The sequence below is a fragment of the Oncorhynchus tshawytscha genome, linkage group LG17 (assembly GCF_018296145.1).
Source record: "Oncorhynchus tshawytscha isolate Ot180627B linkage group LG17, Otsh_v2.0, whole genome shotgun sequence".
Lineage (NCBI taxonomy): Eukaryota > Metazoa > Chordata > Actinopteri > Salmoniformes > Salmonidae > Oncorhynchus > Oncorhynchus tshawytscha.
In genome coordinates, this window is record NC_056445.1 from 3,404,012 (window position 1) to 3,427,262 (window position 23,251).

Here is a 23,251-nt window from a genome sequence, read left to right on the forward strand (position 1 = left end):
AATCACATTGTGTGCTTTCGCCGTAAAGCCTTTTTGAAATCTGACACAGCGGACGGATTAACAAGAAGCTTTATTTTGATGTAAGACACTTGTATTTTCATGAATGTTAAATATTTCTATTTCTGTAATTTGAATTTTGCGCTCTGCAATTTCACCAGATGTTGGCCATAAGAAGTTAACACTTATTTTTCTTAACTGCATTGTTGGTTAAGGGCTTGTAAAGGAAGCACTTCACTGTAAGGTCTACATCTGTTGTATTCAGCGCATGTGACAAGTTGTGCTGTGACAAGGTAGGGGTGGTATACAGAAGATAGCCCTATTTGGTAAAATACCAAGTCCATATTATTGTCACGTTCTGACCTTAGTTCAGTTATTATATCTTTTGTTTTAGTATGGTCAGGGCGTGAGTTGGGTGGGTTGTCTATGTTCGTTTTTCTATATTTTGGGATTTCTGTGTTTGGCCTAGTATGGTTCTCAATCAGAGGCAGCTGTCAATCGTTGTCCCTGATTGAGAATCATACTTAGGTAGCCTGGTTTCACTTTTGAGTTGTGGGTGTTTGTCTTCCGTGTTAGTGTTTGTACCATACTGGACTGTTTCGTTCATTTCACGTTTATTGTTTTGTATTTCGTAGTGTTCAGTTTATGTATTAAAATAAACATTATGGACACTGACCACGCTGCAAATTGGTCCTCTGATCCTTCTCGCTACTCCTCCTCAGAAGAGGAGGAAGAGGCTGGTTACAATTATGTGGCAAGAACAGCTCAAATAAGCAAAGAGAAACGACAGTCCATCATTACGTTAGAACATGAAGGTTATTCAATCCGGAAAATTTCAAGAACTTTGAAAGTTTCTTCAAGTGCAATTGCAAAAACCATCAAGCGCTATGATAAAACTGGCTCTCATGAGGACCGCCACAGGAAAGGAAGACCCAGAGTTACCTCTGCTGCAGAGGATAAGTTCATTAGAGTTAACTGCACCTCAGATTGCAGCCCAAATAAATGCTTCACAGAGTTCAAGTAACAGACACATCTCAACATCAACTGTTATGGTGGAATAATTACTTGGCACGTGGCCAAAGACAAAGAGCTTCTGAGAGTGACCACAGTTTTTGATCCAACCTGTTCTATTTGTTTCTTTCAGAAAAAGCTGTGTGGAGAAAAGAGAAGAGGCTAGTTTGAGCACCAGTGACAGCAGAAAGGAGTAACAAAACTGGCGGTTTCACTTGTTTGTACACTATGTTCCCATCATGATCTCACACACCTGGTAAACTGCCAAGTAGACTAAGATTATACAAGCTGAGACCCAACTCTTGTTTGTTGGGCTCTTACCTTTGCATATTTTGATTGATTTTCAGCTCCAGATTTGCAAATCGTATATAATAAAAAGTTGCTGTTTTGAAGAATCTGCAGTCTCTCTTCCTTTCTGATTAGAATTTCCACTACAATTCCAGGCGACAAGGATGGGATGGCTAGCTCCGCTTGCTGATCGTTCCAGGGGACACCAAGGTTAACTGTGCACAGTGGCTACATTAGGCGTGGCTCAGGGAGCCCACACTCCACTTAAAGGAGCAGAAGTGACCCTTCTCGCACCCGGCAGGGAGCGTCAGTGGACGGATACACCATCCCAAACAGGCAAAATAAATGAAGGGTGATTTTCTTTCAAACATCATAGAATATCCTGTTCTGGGAAACGTTCTGCACATTAGGTCTTTGTTGAAGCAAAGACAACCCTGTTTTATAAAAGAGGTATTCCCGGGTACTTAATTAATATTAATTGATATGCCATGGTTTGCAATCGTCAGATTTAAAAGCATGAGCTACATGATTCCAGGACAGGGTCCTGAGATAGAAGTAAGAAAATATTATTTTAGAAGACCGCAGTTTGACCCATGGAGCCGTTGGAGAATTGGATATACTTGGGAAATAATTGGTAATTGGTTACGTGCATAAAACACACAACATTTTGTACAGGGGGAAATACTGTATGGGTACAGAATTCTAAATTTAAAATATTTTGATGGCAAAGAAACACTCCCTTTTGAGTTAACCCATGATCAATATATTTTTGAGTTAACCCATCATTCATTTTAAGAAAGGAAGACTTTCCTAACTAAATACTGTTTTGTTTTGTGTGTTTGTATTCGTTTATCTCTGTGTGTGTGTGGGTAAATGGATTCTCTCAATGGGAGCCAAGAGCACCAGGGGGGAACCGACTGCCCAACCCACTGACCGGACAGGTGAAGGTAATGGTGGATAAGTGGCACAGGGACATTCTGGAACAGGTTCTGCTCTGGCACAAGGTAGCAGATTTTCCCTTAAAAGGCACATTAAGTGAAGTTTTATTAGCAGAATGTAGAAATAAGTTACAGGACTTTGAAGAACCAGGAAAGGCAAGGGAAGTATAATAGACTGGGATGATTTTAGGAAGTGGGAAAGAGAATCAGAGAGAAGGGCAGAAAATAAAATTAAAGGAATAATAGTGAATGATAAGAAAAGAATGAGAAACAATTGTCACGCCCTGACTAGGGGGGTTTCTAGGTATTATATTTCTATGTTGGTGTGTATGTATGGTTCCCATTTGGAGGCAGCTGATAATCGTTACCTCTAATTGGGGATCATACTTAGTGTGTCCATTTTTTGTTGTTTTGTTTTGGAAGTTACACTATCATTAATATGTGGAACTCTACTCTGACAACAATGACTTTTCACCTCCCTGTTATATCCCTGTATTCAATACACCAGCAGCCCGCTCATCCACCTCCCCCGCCGCAGCTCTACCCCCCCAACAAGACCGGATATGACTGCAGGATCAACAGACTGCTCTGGCCGGAGCAGTAAGAACCCGTTCTACACACCGCCTATAATGACTACAGTTTCACTGGAGGACTACAGGCATCGATTGGAGAACTGTTTCCACAAATAATATGGCATCAGACCAGCAACCGATAACTACAAGAGCGTCTTGAAGGCTGTCCTGATAAATGGACTTTTGCCTCATGTTAAAGATGACCTGCATTGGCTGGGAAACTACTACCCTACAAACAGTCATTGAACACTGTAAACACGCTGAGAGGCAGCAACTGTCTCGAGAAGAAAAGACAGAACCAGAGAATGAAAGGGGATGGTGTGAAACTACAAGCTGCCCAGATAGCGTTCTCAGGGACCAGGCCAGCAGTGGCAGGCTCAGGGAGGACCTCAAAACGACGAACAGAAAGGAAAAGGAAGAAGTAGAGGGAGACAGTGCGGACGGACGGGCTGGACAACAGCAACCACAGCGTAGGAACTTTGCCTGCTCTAATTGTGGAAAGAATGGATATTTTGCTGTTGGATTGGGCGGGGTCGGGCGGGGGGTAGGTAACTGGAGAACAGGACCGACACCAAAAACGACCATCTACAACCCACACACAGACTGACGCGAGGTTGAGACAGTTGACACTCTTGGACAGTGTTTAAAGATTTTTTTCAAGCTCCCGTGAGGAGGCAATGGTTTGTCTCTTCGTCAATGGTGAGTCAATCAATTCTCTAGTAGATACTGGCACTGCAATGTCTGTCATAATTTCTAAAACTATGTCCAATCCTCCCGTGTCAAATGAACTAGTCAGCACTTTGGGGGCCTTGGGAGTAATTATGAAAGAGTTACTTACAATGCCCCTGCCAGTTAAAATTGATATGTGCAGGACACATCAATGTATTGCCTCTGCATGTTGCCCTGCAAATTTGGCAGGAAGAGATCTTCTCTGTAAATTGGGAATTCATATTATTTTATCCAAATGTGTGATTGTTAATATGCATGGGACATACAGGACATTAGCTGTTGGGAAAAAAAGGCAGTTTCATGCCAGACAGACCTACATTGCACCACCCATTTCTCACCATTGAAGAGAGATTTACACCTTGAGAGATTTCTGAAAAAAATTGTCTGAAAGAAAGCTTACAATGCAGTGATACTCACAACCTTCAGATTATAGTGGGCCTCAGTTTTGTTTTGTGCTCTTAGTATTAAGATGTCTAAAGAACAGGCTGTATTTTATATTTTTAGGATGCTTGTGTTTGGTTTACATGATATTACACCAAATGGTAGGAAATTGGGTCGAGAGTGTGTGGCTGGAAATCTTTGTACCACAGCCAGTTACAAAACCCCATATGTTGACACTCACAGGAATGACAGGCTATTGTAGAGCCTGGCTGCCTGACTATGCTGAAGTTGTACAGCCACCCTCTGACCACAAGATGGTGATGAATGACAAGATACAGTGGACTCCAGGGGGACTCCAGAAGAACCATTTGTGGCTTATGCTGTAACTGCGGCTGTCACTACCCTAGAGATTGTTAAATTACCGCCACATCTGTCAGCCCAAGCTGCAGAATTGTTTGCTCTCACTAGAGCATGCATTTTGACATTGAAATTGAATTTAAGTGTAAAAAATGTTATGTAAAAAAGGCCTGGTATGAGTTAACTGATTGATCTAAGAGTTGACTGCTGTTAAGAAATGTAGATACCGTTAAATAACGAATTAATGGGGGACTCCTCCCTATTTGTTTAATGTGTGGACGCATATTGATTGTCTTACCCGGGCTGGAAAAACACTGGATCAATGCTGCTCTAACTTCCGCGATGCATACAAGGCCATCCCCCGCCTTCCTTTCAGCAAATCTGACGACGACTCCATTTCTCTTCTCCTGTCCTATAGGCAGAAACTCAAACAGGATGTACCCGTGACAAGGACTATTCAACGCTGGTCTGACCAATCGGAATCCACGTTTCGAGACTGTTTTGATCACGCGGACTGGGTAGCCTCAGATAATTATATAGATTTATACGCTAATTTGGTGAGTGCGTTTATACAGAAGTGCATAGGCGATGTTGAGACAAAAGCTACCCTAACCAGAAACCTTGGATAGATGGCAGCATTCGTGCAAAACGCGAACCACCGCATTTAACCATGGAAAGGTGACTGGGAAAATGGCCGAATACAAATAGTGTAGTTATTCCCTCCGCAATGCAATCAAACAAGCGAAATGTCAGTATATGGACAAAGTGGAGTCGCAATTCAACGCCTCAGACACAGAGACTTATGTGGCAGGGCCTACAGACAATCACGGACTACAAAAAGAAAACCAGCCACGTCACAGACACCGTCTTGCTTCCAGACAAAATAAACACCTTTGCCCGCTTTGAGGATAATACAGGTAGGTGAGGGCACTCGGAGTGGGGTGTCAGAAAAACAACCTCTCACTCAACGTCAACAAAACAAAAGAGATGCTCGTGGATTTCAGGAAACAGCAGAGGGAGTACCCCCCCTATCCACATCGACGGGACAGTAGTGGAGAAGGTGGAAAGTTAAGTTCCTCGGCGTACACATCACGGACAAACTGAAATGGTCCACCCACACAGACAGCGTGGTGAAGAAGGCGCAACAGTGCCTCTTCAACCTCAGGAGGCTGAAGTAATTTGGTAATTTGGCACAATTGAGAGCATCCTGCGGGCTGTATCACTGCCTGGTTTGACAACTGCACCCCCCACAACCGCAGGGCTCTCCAGAGGGTTGTGTGGTCTGCACAACGCATCACCGGGGGCAAACTACCTGCCCTCCAGGACACCTACAGCACTCGATGTCACAGGAAGGCCAATAAGATCATCAAGGACAACAACCACCCGAGCCACTGCCTGTTCACCCCGCTATCATACAGAAGGCGAGGTCAGTACAGGTGCATCAAAGTTGGGACCGAGAGACTGAAAAATAGCTTATGTCTCATGGCCATCAGACTGTTAAACAGCCATCACTAACACAGAGAGGCTGCTGCCTCATTGGCCACTAACAAATGGATTACTAGTCACTTTAATAATGATGTTTACATATATTGCATTACACATCCCAAATGTATTTTTTTATTTAAACTTTATATAACTAAGCAAGTCAGTTAAGAACAAATTCTTATTTACAATGACTGCCAAGGAAGAGTGGGTTAACTACCTTTGTTCAGGGTCAGAACGACAGATTTTTACCTGGTTAGCTCAGGGTTTACATCTAGCAACCTTTCGGTTACTGGCCCAACGCTCTAACCACTAGGCTACCTGCCACCCCATATATACTGTATTTTATACCATCTATTGCATCTTGCCTATGCCACTCGTTCATTGCTCATCCATAAATGTATATGTATATATTCTTATTCTATCCCTTTACTTAGATTGTGTGTATTAGGTAGTTGTTGTGAAATTGTTAGATTACTTGTTAGATATTGCTGCGCTGTCGGACCTAGAAGCATAAGCATTTCGGTACACATGGTTAGCATATGTTATTGCGAGTGTATGTGACCAATACAATTTTATTTGACGCAAACAATAACAGAATGATTGAATGAACGATTGCATAATGATGAACTGTTTAAGTACACAGCTGGAATGGTAAGTTACTATGCTCTGTGCTGCACTTAACAATGCTTTGAAGTCTATTTTCCCCAGAGTTGAAGCAGCTTTGCCTGAACCAAAGGGAGGACAGCTCCACAAATCTTCAACCAGGAGATTGGTTGGTCATCAAGGACCTCCACAGAAAGACTTGGCACCAACAGTGCTGGACTGGTCCATTCCAGGTGCTCCTGACGACCCAGGCAGGTTGCAGAGAGGTCTACATGGGTTCACTTCAGCCATTGCAGCTGTTGTATGGGCCCTGGGAGAAGTGGCCACAATGCAACTAAAGTATACATCACCAGCATAGTTCCACGGCGGGACTTAAATAACAGCCGCTCTATCTCTGAAGACCATCCAGTTTGATTTCAATTTGCCATATATTTTTAACTGTGCTGTTTCACAAAAGTTCTGAACCTATATACATTTTACAGATACAGTATATTTTACATTAGCTATCGTGTTGTTTTTAGTCCCACCCTTCAGTTCCACTCAACTCCTCCCATCTATCTCAACACAATCCATTTTGATGACTATTTTCCATATTTTTTACCTATGCTGTGATGTTTCACAAAATTGCTGAGCTGAACCTTTCTATTCTTATAGTTTCTACAGATTGTACATAAAAACATATTTGCTAAAAGTATTATTATACTGTATTATTGATTGATTGACTGACTTTTCAAGTCACCCAGCATTTAGCTCCAGGTAAATGTTGCAATTCTTCAGCCATTCCTGGACTTGTGACCAAAACCAAGCGAAATACAGTGTTTCCTTATTTTTTAAAGTTGCATCAAACTGCAGCACACCTTGCGGGCTGCTACAGCATTCTAAGGCACGTTATTGAATTGTCAGCCATTTTTTCTGTTAATGCAAGCTAGTGCTAGTTTGACCACCAGAGGGCATCTTTGAGATTAATTTGATAGTCTTCCATATTGGCATTACCAGATAATTTAAAAATGTTTTTGTAATAACGTAGTATATAGGATTAATTTTAAGAAATTTGGCTTAATTCATTTGATAAATATTATGGTGTTTCTATTCCAAGAAAAAGCAAGGCACACCACCAAGCAAGCGGCATCTTGAAGACCAAGGACCTCTCCAAACAGGTCATGGACAAAGCTTGTGGAGAAGTACAGATCAGGGTTGGGTTATAAAAAAAATATCTGAAACTTTGAACATCCATTAAATCCATTATTAAAAAAAGGGAAAGAATATGGCACACAACAAACCTGCCAAGAGAGGGCCACCCACCAAAACTCACGAACCAGGCAAGGAGGGCATTAATCAGAGAGGCAACAAAGATAACCCTGAAGGAGCTGCAAAGCTCCACAGCGGAGATTGGAGTATCTTGCCATAGGACCACTTTATGCCGTACACTCCACATAGCTACTCTTTATGGAAGAGTGGCCAGAAAAAAAAGCCATTGCTTAAAAAAAATAAACAAGTTTGGTGTTCGCCAAAAGGCATGTGGGAGACTCCCCAAACATATGAAAGAAGGTACTCTGGTTAGATGGTGCAAATTTAGCACATCACCCCGAGAACACCATCCACACAGTGAAGCATGGTGGTGGAAGCATCATGCTGTGGAGATGTTTTTTATCAGCACGGACTGGAAAACTGGTCAAAATTGAAGGCATGATGGATGGCGCTAAACACAGGGAAATTCTTGAGGGAAACCTGTTTCAGTCTTCAAGAGATTTGAGACTGGGATGGAGGTTCACCTTCGAGCAGGACAATGACCCTAAGCATACTGCTAAAGCAACACTCGAGTGGTTTAAGGGGAAACATTTAAATGGCTTGGAATGGCCTAGTCAAAGCCCAGACCTCAATCCAATTGAGAATCTGTGGTATGACTTATAGATTGCTTTACACCAGCGGAACCCATCCAACTTGAAGGAGTTGTAGCAGTTTTGCCTTGAAGAATGGGAAAAAAATTCCAGTGGCTAGATGTGCCAAGCTTATAGAGACATACCCCAAGAGACTTGCAGCTATAATTGCTGAAAAAGGTGGCTCTACAAAGTATTGACTTTGGGGGGATGAATAGTTATGCACGCTCAAGTTTTCCGTTTTTTTTGTCTTATTTCTTGTTTGTTTCACAATAATAAATATTTTGCTTCTTCAAAGTGGTAGGCATGTTGTGTAAATCAAATTAAACAAACCCCCCAAAAAATATATTTTAATTCCAGGGTTGTAAGGCAACAATATAGGAAAAATGCCAAGGGGGGTGAATATTTTCGCAAGCCACTAAGTCAGAGAGGTGTTTCTGGGACCACATTGTTTATTTCAAGGTAGGATTATAGCAATATTTTGTTACCTTTATGCCTATTTACATGTATATTTCTATGATTGTACCTAATGTTGGCTGTTAGGCTAAATGTCTTTATTTCTTCTCCAAATGCAGACAATGACCCAGAACACACTGCCACCCGGGATTGCATTGCAAATGGGGGCATAAACTGGGTCAAGACGCCAGCAGAGTAAGTAGACATTTATGTAGTAAAATAAAGGTTAAATAAAATACATAAATAAAAGACCTACAACACCTTCGGTAGGCCTACAGTATATCTAAAAATATTTTTTAATCTCTACTTGTAGGCCTCCTGATTTAAACCCGATCTAACTTGTTTGGCATCAACTGCAAACATTAATCCGTAGCTCTGACAAGCAAAGATGAACTGGTCAAGGCCATCAAGATGTTTTGGCTAGAGAAATTGATGAAACAACAATGCAACAAATACATTGATCATCTCAGCAAGGTTTTACCTGTGGTCGTGGAGCTGGGTGGAAGTGCGACTAAAATGGAGTTTAAATAAACATCCGCATTTTAATGTATTCTCGTTATTTTATTAGCAAAAGCATAAAGATGTTGGTGAAGAAATACTGTACTGTTGTTTTTAGTTAGAAATTTAACACTTTTGAGTACTTAAGCATCGAATACATTGGAAGTTGGGGGATTTTCACTCCAGTAGCTGGGCTATAAAAAGTCTATTGTCCTGCTAATACGAAAAATTTGCATGATGGGCTACACCTGCTACAGTACACTTGTGAAAAACAAGTGTTTGAAAACCTTTTTCAAAATGCCTCCAGTTGTCCATCACTACCCTAAATAAAAACACAGCATCTTGTTTACATTCTTTATTGTACCCACAATGTCACAAATACTTTGTATCTACCTTTCCAATTATTTTTAGAGTTTGGGATTTACAAATGTGAGCTTTTCATTATTAGTTGCATTGTTTTAGGTCGAACGTGCAGACTTTTTTTCTTTAAATGATTGTCTTATGTAGGATGCTACATTTTTGACCAGTTGCAATTGTAAGTAGGCCTAATAAAAAAATCCTACTTCTATTAGGCTGTTAAGCCTCATAGCCGACCTCAGCCAGTTAAGCTATTTTATATGGGCCTAGGCTCTGAAGAAAGACTCCAATTAAGCCCTCTTGTTGTTTGTAAAGTCAAATTAAAATGAAGATTATTGTTGAAATGAATTGCTCCTCTGGTGTAGGTTTTCTCCATCTGTTGGTGTGCAACACTTGCATAACAAGTTAGCTGTATTTTCAGCACCAGCCACTGTTCACCTCCTATTGATTGTGCTGCGTTTCCCACTAGTTGTTTTTTTTACATTTTTCCTATATTTAACTAGGCAATAACAAATTCTTATTTACATCACGGCCTACCCCAGTCAAACCCGGATGACGCTGGGCCAATTGTGCGTCACCATATGGCACACCCAATCACGGTCGGATGTGATACAGTTCTGTATTCGAACCAGGGACTGTAGACCGCTGCGCCACTCGGGAGCCATGACCAATATATATATGAATATATTTTTTTTCAAAATATTAACCCTGTGTAGGTAGATGTGGAAAGGTAAAAAAAAGTATTTGTTTGCGAGCTGTGGAGGAGGGGTTTCACATCTAGCTCGGCTATTAGACAATTATTTAGTAAAGGTTGAATAGTCTTTTGTTCAGCTAATAGCCCATCCTGCTACGCTTGTGAAAAACTAATAATAATACTTTTCCCCCTTTCCACATGTTAAAGATTCCAAATTATAATGTTTTTTTTTTAGCCACAATCGGCCCCAACCCCAATTAATACATTTGGGTACAGTCTATTGCGTGCTGGACATCAGGCTAGAATATTGATGGTTCGAAACCTGCTCCCTGCTTGTTTCATTACATTATTATGTCGGTCACAGGGCAAATAGCCTGGATTGTTACTCCCATCTCGTTCCTCGCCCTCTTCCACGCGTCAAATAGTAATATGCTTTAAACCGCTCTGGTGACAAACACATTTTGCTGCCCTGTTTTCATTCGTCCACATGGCTGGGAGAACCTCCTCAGATTTATTCAGATGAAGGGAGTTAGATATGCATAGGAAGTGTAGTGTACTGTTTTTTTCTGTATATATGAATTACAATTCAGGCTTTACTCAAATCATGTTTCTAGTCTATTGCATAGTTTCAATATGTAATCATTGATGTCCCAGGAGCAGGAGTGGTAAACACTGTTGAAGTGTATAATTGTAATGCATACATACATACATACATACATACATACATACATACATACATACATACATACATACATGCAGACATTCAAAGAATGGAGTTTGATACATCTGGTATTGGATATGACTGAAAAAACTTGCTAAATAGCAATTTTCTTAAATGAACTTTAATGGCAAAAAAATATGCACAATTGTTTGTCTCTACATTAACTAACAGATTCCTCTCAATGGTACATTTTTTGTTTGACTCGTTATGATATAACTACTTACATTTGCTTCCACTGTAACGTTTTTGCCAGACATCTTTGCTGATGAAAGTCACCAGCAACGGGTGGCTCGCGTCAAATTCGTCATTGGAACCACTCGATATGATTGGTCATATAAAAACCTTGGGACCCAAATGCAAAATGAGTGCTCTAGCTCCCCCCTGTGGTGGTCTGGAGCAATGAAGCCGTGGCGCTGGGTACCTCTTAAGTCCCGCGGCGTAAGCTCGCAACTTTTAAAGGAGGAACCACTGTATAGACAGTACCAAAACAAATGATCTGATGATTCTGTATCTTCGCAGCAAAATCTGCAGAGCTGGAATGGTTGAATCATGGACCTAAATACTGAATTGTGTTATTTGGATTTATGGTTCATGAGAAGACGTTTTTTCAAAATGTCCAAGATAGAGGATAATCTATTCTGACGGACCGTATGGGTCCTTGAGGCAAATGTGTTCATTAGGAAAGACCCCTACATACACAGTTTCAAGTCTCTAGGTCAAACAGAGTGGCAGATGAGGGTATAAGTGAGACTGCTTATGCAGTGCCACCTATAGGCTAGTCGGTGTCATTCATTTTGACCAAGTTACACATGGCCTCTCGTTTCTGTGTGCCATTAGAAAAAAAGTTACCAATCATTGACCATATTAAGTGAACCCCTAAAAACATTTACATATTACCCCATGTCCTTTTCTGCAGGTGGAGTTTTGATTTAATATATTATGTTGTTTCTCATATGTTGCTAATATTTTCGGGAGGATTGTACATCTCAAATAATGTCTTACAAGTTTACTTACTTTACTTTAAGTGCCTAGAAGTTCACTTAGTTGACTTTTTATAGTACTCCGACACATCTTTAGTGTATTTAGTACAACTTAAGATGTTCCAAACTAACACTATATAAGTACACATTCAATACATGTATGTATTACAGCACTTGACATTAACTTTTTTAGCCACTTGTTCATCAGACAAGTATAATTTATTTTTTACTTGTCCGAAAGCTCAAGTCATTTGTCCAAAGGAAAAATATATATAATCTGTAAGACCATGGGACGCAACGGTGACTGAAAATTGTGTTGTATCATGCAAGGAACCACTTCACAAAATAAAATGCATTATTATCACTGGTATTGACAATGGAAGGCTGCTGGGTCTCTGTACTCAATTATTATAAATGCTGCCACTGTAGCCTTGAGCAAGGCACTTAACGAAGTAAAATACTGCACTGACAGGCTAATATACAGTGGGGCAAAAAAGTATTTAGTCAGCTACCAATTGTGCAAGTTCTCCCACTTAAAAAGATGAGAGAGGCCTGTAATTTTCATCATAGGGACACTTCAACTATGACAGATAAAATTAGGAAAAAAATCCAGAAAATCACATTGTAGGATTTGTAATGAATATATTTGCAAATTATGGTGGAAAATAAGTATTTGGTCACCTACAAACAAGCAAGATTTCTGGCTCTCACAGACCTGTAACTATTTCTTTAAGAGGCTCCTCTGTCCTCCACTCGTTACCTGTATTAATGGCACCTGTTTGAACTTGTTATCAGTATAAAAGACACCTGTCCACAACATCAAACAGTCACACTCCAAACTCCACTATGGCCAAGACCAAAGAGCTGTCAAAGGACACCAGAAACCAAATTGTAGACCTGCACCAGGCTGGGAAGACTGAATCTGCCATAGGTAAGCAGCTTGGTTTGAAGAACTCAACTGTGGGAGCAATTATTAGGAAATGGAAGACATACAAGACCACTGATAATCTCCCTTGATCTGGGGCTCTAGACGCAAGATCTCACCCCGTGGGGTCAAAATGATCACAAGAACGGTGAGCAAAAATACCAGAACCACACGGGGAGACCTAGTGAATGACCTGCAGAGAGCTGGGACCAAAGTAACAAAGCCTACCATCAGTAACACACTACGCCGCCAGGGACTCAAATCCTGCAGTGCTAGATGTGTCCCCCTGCTTAAGCCAGTACATGTCCAGGCCCGTCTGAAGCTTGCTAGAGAGCAATTGGATGATCCAGAAGAAGATTGGGAGAATGTCATGTAGATGAAACCAAAATAAAACTTTTTGGTAAAAACTCAACTCGTCGTGTTTGGAGGACAAAGAATGCTGAGTTGCATCCAAAGAACACCATACCTACTGTGAAGCATGGGGGTGGAAACATCATGCTTTGGGGCTGTTTTTATGCAAAGGGACCAGGACGACTGATCCGTGTAAAGGAAAGAATGAATGGGGCCATGTATCGTGAGATTTTGAGTGAAAACCTCCTTCCATCAGCAAGGGCATTGAAGATGAAATGTGGCTGGGTCTTTCAGCAAGATAATGATCCCAAACACACCGCCCGGGCAACGAAGGAGTGGCTTCGTAAGAAGCATTTCAAGGTCCTGGAGTGGCCTAGCCAGTCTCCAGATCTCAACCCCATAGAACATCTTTGGAGGGAGTTGAAAGTCTGTGTTGCCCAGCAACAGCCCCAAAACATCACTGCTCTAGAGGAGATCAGCATGGAGGAATGGGCCAAAATACCAGCAACAGTGTGTGAAAACCTTGTGAAGACTTACAGAAAACGTTTGACCTCTGTCATTGCCAACAAAGGGTATATAACAAAGTATTGAGATAAACTTTTGTTATTGACCAAATACTTATTTTCCACCATAATTTGCAAATAAATTCATTAAAAAATCCTACATGTGCTTTTCTGGATTTTTTTTTCTCATTTTGTCTGTCATAGTTTACCTATGATGAAAATTACAGGCCTCTCTCATCTTTTTAAGTGGGAGAACTTACACAATTGGTGGCTGACTAAATACTTTTTTCCCCCACTGTATAAAACATACAGTGGGGAGAACAAGTATTTGATACACTGCTGATTTCGCAACCTACAAAGCATGTGAGGTCTGTAATATTTATCATAGGTACACTTTTTTTAACCAGGCAAGTCAGTTAAGAACAAATTCTTATTTTCAATGACAGCCTAGTGGGTTAACTGCCTGGTCAGGGGCAGAACGACAGATTTGTACCTTGTCAGCTCGGGGGTTTGAACTTGCAACCTTCTGGTTACTAGTCCACCGCTCTAACCACTAGGCTACCCTGCTGCCCCACTTCAACTGTGAGAGACGGAATCTAAAACAAAAATGATTTTTAAGTAATTATTTTGCATTTTATTGCATGACATAAGTTTTGATACATCAGAAAAGCAGAACTTAATATTTGGTACAGAAACCTTTGTTTGCAATTACAGAGATCATACGTTTCCTGTAGTTCTTGACCAGGTTTGCACACACTGCAGCAGGGATTTTGGCCCACTCCTCCATACAGACCTTCTCCAGATCCTTCAGGTTTCGGGGCTGTCGCTGGGCAATACGGACTTACAGCTCCCTCCAAAGATTTTCTATTGGGTTCAGGTCTGGAGACTGGCTAGGCCACTCCTGGACCTTGAGATGCTTCTTACGGAGCCACTCCTTAGTTGCCCTGGCTTTGTGTTTCGGGTCGTTGTCATGCTGAAAGACCCAGCCACTACCCATCTTCAATGCTCTTACTGAGGGAAGGAGGTTGTTGGCCAAGATCTCGCGATACATGGCCCCATCCATCCTCCCCTCAATGCGGTGCAGTCGTCCTGTCCCCTTTGCAGAAAAGCATCCCCAAAGAATGATGTTGCCCCCTCCATGCTTCACGGTTGGGATGATGTTCTTGGGGTTGTACTCATCCTTCTTCTTCCTCCAAACACGGCGAGTGGGGTTTAGACCAAAAGGCTCTATTTTTGTCTCATCAGACCACATGACCTTCTCCCATTCCACCTCTGGATCCTCCAGATGGTCATTGGCAAACTTCAGACGGGCCTGGACATGCGCTGGCTTGAGCAGGGGAACCTTGCGTGTGCTGCAGGATTTTAATCCATGATGGCGTAGTGTGTTACTAATGGTTTTCTTAGAGACTGTGGTCCCAGCTCTCTTAAGGTCATTGACGAGGTCCTGCCGTGTAGTTCTGGGCTGATCCCTCACCTTCCTCATGATCATTGATGCCCCACGAGGTAAGATCTTGCATGGAGCCCCAGACCGACGGTGATTGACCGTCATCTGAAACTTCTTCCATTTTCTAATAATTGCGCCAACAGTTGTTGCCTTCTCATCAAGCTGCTTGCCTATTGTCCTTTAGCCCATCACAGCCTTGTGCAGGTCTACAATTTTATCCCTGATGTCCTTACACAGCTCTCTGGTCTTGGCCATTGTCGAGAGGTTGGAGTCTGTTTGATTGAGTGTGTGGACAGGTGTCTTTTATACAGGTAACGAGTTCAAACAGGTGCAGTTAATACAGGTAATGAGTGGAGAACAGGAGGGCTTCTTAAAGAAAAACTAACAGGTCTGTGAGTGCCGGAATTCTTACTGGTTGGTCGGTGATCAAATACTTATGTCATGCAATAAAATGCAAATTAATGACTGAAAAATCATACAAATGTGATTTTCTGGATTTTTGTTTTAGATTCTGTCTCTCACAGTTGTGTACCTATGATAAAAATGACAGACCTCTACATGCCTTGTAAGTAGGAAAACCTGCAAAATCGGCAGTGTATCAAATACTTGTTCCCCCCACTGTATGTGGCCAACCCTCCATCTGGAGAGTTACTGGGTGTGCAGGCTTTTGGTCCAACATTGCAAAAACACACCCGAGTCAACTTATCAACTGTTGAGCAGCTTTTTACAATGTGTTAGAGCAGGGCTGGAACAAAAACATGCACACCCAGTAGCTGTCGAGGACTATCCTGGAGGGTGGTTGACAACCCTGCAACATTACAATTACAACCAAATATTATTTATGTCTTTATTCAATGATTCCCTCATTCAATGAACCAGGGATCAAACGGTAAGGTGGGCAACTTCAAAGCAAGGTAGCTAAGACATGTTAATCTATTTGTAAGGGTAGATGTCAGGGGAGATCTTGACAGCATAGGAGTTAATGTACTTGTCAATTAAGTTATTCTAAGAATAGTTTTTACTGAATAGAAGAGAATCCCAGCTTTCAAGGGTTTCAGAATTATTTCTCAACACCAAATTTAGAATGGTTGAGAGAGTATGCTGAGAGTATGCTGCATTCATTTTATCAACTGTGCACCCGTATCAACTTTGTGACGGCCATTTAAGGCTGTTCATGAGTGCCGGTGGAAAGTTGTTTATGGCATTGGACATGACAATGACATTAATACATGCTAATAGCTAAATAGTTAAATAGCGAGATAACCAGTGAAATACTGGCACGCATGCATGTGATGCACACACCATGACATTTCCAGAATTTTCATTGCTGACCAAATATTTGCTATAACTGGGCAAATAACTCACTAACTGGCAATGAATATCAACAAAAGTGCAAGCGCTCACTTTTATCTCTAAAACGCAGCTCGAGACTGCATGATTGAAAGACCGCTCATGCCTGTCAATGCAGACCTACAATAATTATACTGCAATGCGCTCTGTAAAAATTGGGAGGACAGTGCTCAACACATCGCAGACAGGGTACACTAATACAATTCTGTTCGGAGTAGGCTAATTGTTTGATATTGTGATTTCTTTTTAAATGACTTTTCCATTTGGACAACTTAAATCTATAATCTGCTTGTCCGACATACTTGCCCCAGGCAAGCGGACAAGCGTTAACGTCAATCCCAGCGTTAGTACATTAGAAATATAAAAATACGTGTACATATAGTCATGTGTGGCTCAGTTGGTAGAGCATGGCGCTTGTCATGCCACGATTGTGGCTTTGATTCCCACGGGGGACCAGAATGAAAATGTAGGCAATCTGTAAATTGCTCTGGATAAGAGTATGTGATTAGATGTAAATAAAATATGTTTACCATGTACAATTATTTTGCAACTAAAAGAGTGCTCCAAAGATAATTAAAGTGCACTTTTAGTATAAATGGGATATGCTACTGACATTATTAACACACTTCTGATGCAAAATAAATCCAAAATAGCCTAATCTTCATGACTAATGTTCCAATTTAGACGTCAAACAGTATCAAGGTTCTGGTCTAATGTTTCTAAAAATGTTAGGCATAATCGTGTTCATGGAGCCCTCAACTAGCCTTACACCTCACAGATTAGGGTGGTTTTACTATTGGTGTAACCAAAAATGTTGGTTCCATACTACTTGACAATAGCTTTCAGTGTCAGTAAAAGTATATTTTAAGTGTGTATAGAGTACATTTCAAATGATGTCTTACAAGTACACTTCCAGTAGTATACTTTAAGTGGGGTGATTTTAGTACCTAGAAGTACACTTAGGTGAGTTATAATAGTACGATAACACAACTTCTATACAACTTTAATGTGTTTAGCACAACAACACTTACCAATCTCCTTGCCCAGTCCAGAGTAGCGTAGTGACCCAGCCGATGATACCACTGCACAGCTCTTGTAGGGTCCAAGGTCAGAGGTTATGGGTTGTAGGGGCAGCTGGTACGCCCAGGGCAGAGAGGAGAAGGGCTCGAGGTCAGGGGTCAGGGTCGCAACGTCTACCTTGTACTTCAGCTGGCACAGCAACTCTGAGCCGCTCACTTTAGGACGAGTGGCCACTCCCCCAGGACCAGAGAACTCCACACCATACTTATTCATCGCCTGAGAGAGAGAGAGATATTATGGTGAGAGGGAACGGTAATGTCGATGGAGAAGAAGATGGGGGAGATGGAGAAGAAGAGAGGCAGTTGGAAAGAGGGACAAAAGACAAAAGATAACTTTGGACAAAAAATATGAAATAAATCCAGTTTTCTGTTTCCATCTTTCTCTGTAAGTTGTGGAAACGTATGTTTTTGGTTTCACATTGGTTGTGGGAACAAAGCCCTATTGTTTCCTGACGTTCCGAGAACAGAAGTGAAAAGGTTGCCTGTTCTAGGAATGTTTATTCATAGTTTAGAGGGTTAGTTTTATTCTGCATCCTTCAAAGTTTTTCTGGGAGGATTTATTAACGCTCTGAAAATTAAAATTCTAGGTTATTTGGAGATTTTTGAATAACTTCACTGAATGTTTCAAGACTTTTAATAACACTGCTTGTTTATTTCTGTTAACTTTTTTTTTACACAGGCATTCATCATGCAAAAACATGTATTTTTTATTGTAACACGGCATTCAAACCTATACTATTATGTTCCCTATCCATGGAGTTAGTCCACTGCGCCACCAGGACGGAGCTAGCATGCCCTCTTTCATTCACAGATACAACGTTTTTCATTTTAGTCTATTCAAACAGAGCCCGTTTCAAAAGGAAACAAGCACTCATTAAGATCAGGTGTGGCCAATTAGTGGCTGCGGCCAACACACCTGAACACACTTAACAAGTTAAAGGATATATATATTTTTTTGATGATAAGAACGGAATCTAAATGTTTTTAAATAACATTCTTAGAATGTTTTTTGAACGTTACAAAAGTTTTCTTATGGTTTTATGTCACGTTTTCTTAACCTTCTCGGAGCAGTTTGATTACCTGACTTTCAAACTGCAATCGACAGTTGAAACAATAACAAATTGTACTTGATAGAGTCCAAGATGGTGTAGCAGTGCAGATGTGTTTTGTTCGTCCTCTCGTGTACTTTTGTATTTTCGTCCTTTTTTGTATATATTTCAATCTCTTATACCTTCCCGTAACCTGCCTCACCCGATGTGATACGGAACCGCTATTATTTTTTATTTTTTAGACCTTATAACCAGAAACTAACCAGCTAATTAGCTACAAGCTATTTAGTCATTGTTAGCCACTGCTAGCGGCCTTTACCTTCTGCACAGATACCAGCCCTTTTTTTAGCCTGGATAATACTCACCAGCCTACCAGACTGTTTCTCCACTACAACGCCGGATTCCTGCCGTAAACCCTGGACCATTACTCCTGATCTTCACAGCTAGCTAGCTGCCACCGAGTGACCCAGTACCAAAGCTATCCCTGAGCCAGGCCAGGCCTACCGCCCTAGTTATTATTGTTTAAGTTTACAATGGAGCCTCTAGTTCCACTCATCATACCTCTTATACCTCTTTTGTCCCACCTCCCACACATGCGGTGAACTCACCCATTATAACCAGCATGTCCAGAGATGCAACCTCTCTTATCATCCCTCAGTGCCTGAGTTACATCCGCTGTACGGCACCCCACCATACCCCTGTCTGCACATAATGCCTGAATCTATTTTACCATGCCCAGAAATCTGCTCCTTTGATTCTTTGTCCCCTACGCTCTAGAAGACCAGTTTTGATAGCCTTTAGCCGTACCATTATCCTACTCCTCCACTGTTCCTCAGGTGATGTGGAGGTAACCCAGGCCCTGCGTGTCCCCAGGCACCCTCATTTGTTGACTTCTATGATCAAAAAAGCCTTGGTTTCATGCACGTTAACATCAGAAGCCTCCTCCCTAAATTTGTTTTACTCACTGCTTTAGCATACTCCGCCAAACCCTGATGTCCTTGCTGTGTCTGAATCCTGGCTTAGGAAGGCCACCAAAAATGTGGAGATTTCCATACCCAACTACAACATTTTCCATCAAGATAGAACTGCCAAAGAGGGAGGAGTTGCAATCTACTGCAGAGCCTGCAAAGTTCTGTCATACTTTCCAGGTCTATACCCCCCCAAAAATTAATCTCTTCAGAAATAAGTCTCTCACTGTTGCTGCCTGTTATCGACCCCCCTCCACTCCCAGCTGTGCAATGGACACCATATCTGAATTGATCGCCCCCATCTAGCTTCAGAGTTCGATCTGTTAGGTGACCTAAACTGGGATATGCTTAACACCACGGATGTCCTACAATCTAAGCTAGATGCCCTCAATCTCACACAAATCAACAAGGAACCCACCAGGTACAACCCTAAATCCGTAAACATGGGCACCCTCATAGACATTATCCTGCCCTCTAAATACACCTCTGTGGTTTTCAATCAGGATCTCAGCGATCACTGCCTCATTGCCTGTATACGCTATGGGTCTGCGGTCAAACAACCACCCCTCATCACTGTCAAATGCTCCCTAAAACACTTCTGCGAGCAGACCTTTCTAATCGACCTTGCCCGGGTATCCTGGAAGGATATTGACCTCATCCCGTCAGTCGAGGATGCCTGGTTGTTCTTTAAAAGTAATTTCCTCCCCATCTTAGATAAGCATGCCCCTTTCAAAAAATGCAGAACTAAGAACGGATATAGCCCGTGGTTCACTCCAGACCTGAATGCCCTTGACCAGCACAAAAACATCCTGTGGCGTATTGCCATAGCATCGAATAGTCCCCCCGATATACAACTGTTCAGGGAAGTCAGGAATCAATACACTCAGTCAGTCACGAAAGCAGAAGCTAGATTTTTCAAGCAGAAATTTGCATCCTGTAGCTCTAACTCCAAAAAGGTTTGGGACACTTTAGTCCATGGAGAACAAGAGCGCTAGGTAACACGGTCACCACCGATAAATCCATGATAATTGACAACAAGCATTTCTCTACGACTGGCCATGCCTTCCTCCTGGATACTCCAACCCCAGCCAAAAGCTCCACCCCCCCCCCCACAGCTACTCGCCTGAGCCTCCTTCTCCTTCACCAAAATCCAGATAGGAGATGTTCTGAAAGAGCTGCAAAACCTGGACCGCCGCCAATGTTGCAACCCCTATTACCAGCCTGTTCAACCTCTTTCATATCGTCCGAGATCCCTAAAGATTGGAAAGCTGCCGCGGTTATCCCCCTCTTCAAAGACCCAAACTGCTATAGACCTATATCTATCCTGCCCTGCCTCTCTAAATCTTTGAAAGCCAAGTTAATAAATAGATCACTGACCCTTTCGAATCCCACCGTACCTTCTCCGCTGTGCAATCTGGTGTCCGAGCTGGTCACGGGTGCACATCAGCCACGCTCAAGGTACTAAATGACATCATAACCGCCATCGATAAAAGATAGAACTGTGTAGCCATCTTCATCGACCTGGCCAAGGCTTTCGACTCTGTCAATCACCGATTTCTTATTGGAAGACTCAATAGCCTTGGTTTCTCTAATGACTGCCTCGCCTGGGTCACCAACTACTTTGCAGACAGAGTTCAGTGTGTCAAATCAGAGGGCCTGTTGTCCGGACCTCTGGTAGTCCCTATGGGGGTATCACAGGGTTCAATTCTCAGGCCGACTCCTTTCTATATATACAGTGGGGAGAACAAGTATTTGATACACTGCCGATTTTGCAGGTTTTCCTACTTAGAATGCATGTAGAGGTCAGTAATTTTTATTATAGGTACACTTCAACTGTGAGAGACGGAATCTAAAACAAAAATCCAGAAAATCACATTGTATGATTTTTAAGTAATTAATTTGCATTTTATTGCATGACATAAGTATTTGATACATCAGAAAAGCAGAACTTAATATTTGGTACAGAAACCTTTGTTTGCAATTACAGAGATCATACGTTTCCTGTAGTTCTTGACCAGGTTTTCACACACTGCAGCAGGGATTTTGGCCCACTCCTCCATACAGACCTTCTCCAGATCCTTCAGGTTTCGGGGCTGTCGCTGGGCAATACGGACTTACAGCTCCCTCCAAAGATTTTCTATTGGGTTCAGGTCTGGAGACTGGCTAGGCCACTCCTGGACCTTGAGATGCTTCTTACGGAGCCACTCCTTAGTTGCCATGGCTGTGTGTTTTGGGTCGTTATCATGCTGGAAGACCCAGCCACGACCCATCTTCAATGCTCTTACTGAGGGGAAGGAGGTTGTTGGCCAAGATCTTGCGATACACGGCCCCATCCATCCTCCCCTCAATACGGTGCAGTGATCCTGTCCCCTTTGCAGAAAAGCATCCCCAAAGAATGATGTTTCCACCTCAATGCTTCACGGTTGGGATGGTGTTCTTGGGGTTGTACTCATCCTTCTTCTTCCTCCAAACACAGCGAGTGGAGTTTAGACCAAAAAGCTCTATTTTTGTCTCATCAGACCACATGACCTTCTCCCATTCCTCCTCTGGATCATCCAGATGGTCATTGGCAAACTTCAGACGGGCCTGGACATGCGCTGGCTTGAACAGGTGGACCTTGCGTGCGCTGCAGGATTGTAATCTATGACGGCGTAGTGTGTTACTAATGGTTTTCTTTGAGACTGTGGTCCCAGCTCTCTTCAGGTCATTGACCAGGTCCTGCCGTGTAGTTCTGGGCTGATCCCTCACCTTCCTCATGATCATTGATGCCCCACAAGGTGAGATCTTGCATGGAGCCCCAGACCGAGGGTGATCTTGAACTTCTTCCATTTTCTAATATTTGCGCCAACAGTTGTTGCCTTCTCACCAAGCTGCTTGCCTATTGTCCTGTAGAACATCCCAGCCTTGTGCAGGTCTACAATTTTATCCCTGATGTCCTTACACAGCTCTCTGGTCTTGGCCATTGTGGAGAGGTTGGAGTCTGTTTGATTGAGTGTGTGGACAGGTGTCTTTGATACAGGTAACGAGTTCAAACAGGTGCAGTTAATACAGGTAATGAGAGAGTTTCTTGAAGAAAAAACTAACAGGTCTGTGAGAGCCGGAATTCTTACTGGTTGGTAGGTGATCAAATACTTATGTCATGCAATAAAATGCTAATTAATTACTGAAAAATCATACAATGCGATTTTCTGGATTTTTGTTTTAGATTCCGTCTCTCACAGTTGAAGTGTACCTATGCTAAAAATTACAGACCTCTACATGCTTTGTAAGTAGGAAAACCTGCAAAATCGGCAGTGTATCAAATACTTGTTCTCCCGACTGTATATCAACGATGTCACTCTTGCTGCGGGTCATTGCCTGATCCACCTCTACGCAGACGACACCATTCTGTTTACTTCTGGCCCTTCCTTGGACACTGTGCTAACTAACCTCCAAACAAGCTTCAATGCCATACAACACTCCTTCCGTGGCCTCCAACTGCTCTTAAATGCTAGTAAAATCAAATGCATGCTTTTCAACCGTTCGCTGCCCGCACTCGCAAGCCCGACTAGCATCACTACCCTGGACGGTTCTGACCTAGAATATGTGGACAACTGTAACGGTCGTCGTATGAAGGAGAAGAGGACCAAGGTGCAGCG

The 23,251-nt window shown here is 42.1% G+C and overlaps 1 protein-coding gene across 2 annotated transcripts in view; it reads right to left on the reverse strand.

Moving 5' to 3' along the window:
• The window catches only part of st6gal1 (ST6 beta-galactosamide alpha-2,6-sialyltranferase 1), a 157,415-nt gene that overhangs the window by 90,777 nt on the left and 43,387 nt on the right, over nt 1-23,251 (reverse strand). For both annotated transcript variants that reach the window (XM_042300029.1, XM_042300030.1), the window contains exon 5: nt 17,549-17,813. In XM_042300029.1, coding sequence (XP_042155963.1) covers nt 17,549-17,813 — 265 coding nt within the window. The remainder of the gene's footprint in view (nt 1-17,548; nt 17,814-23,251) is intronic.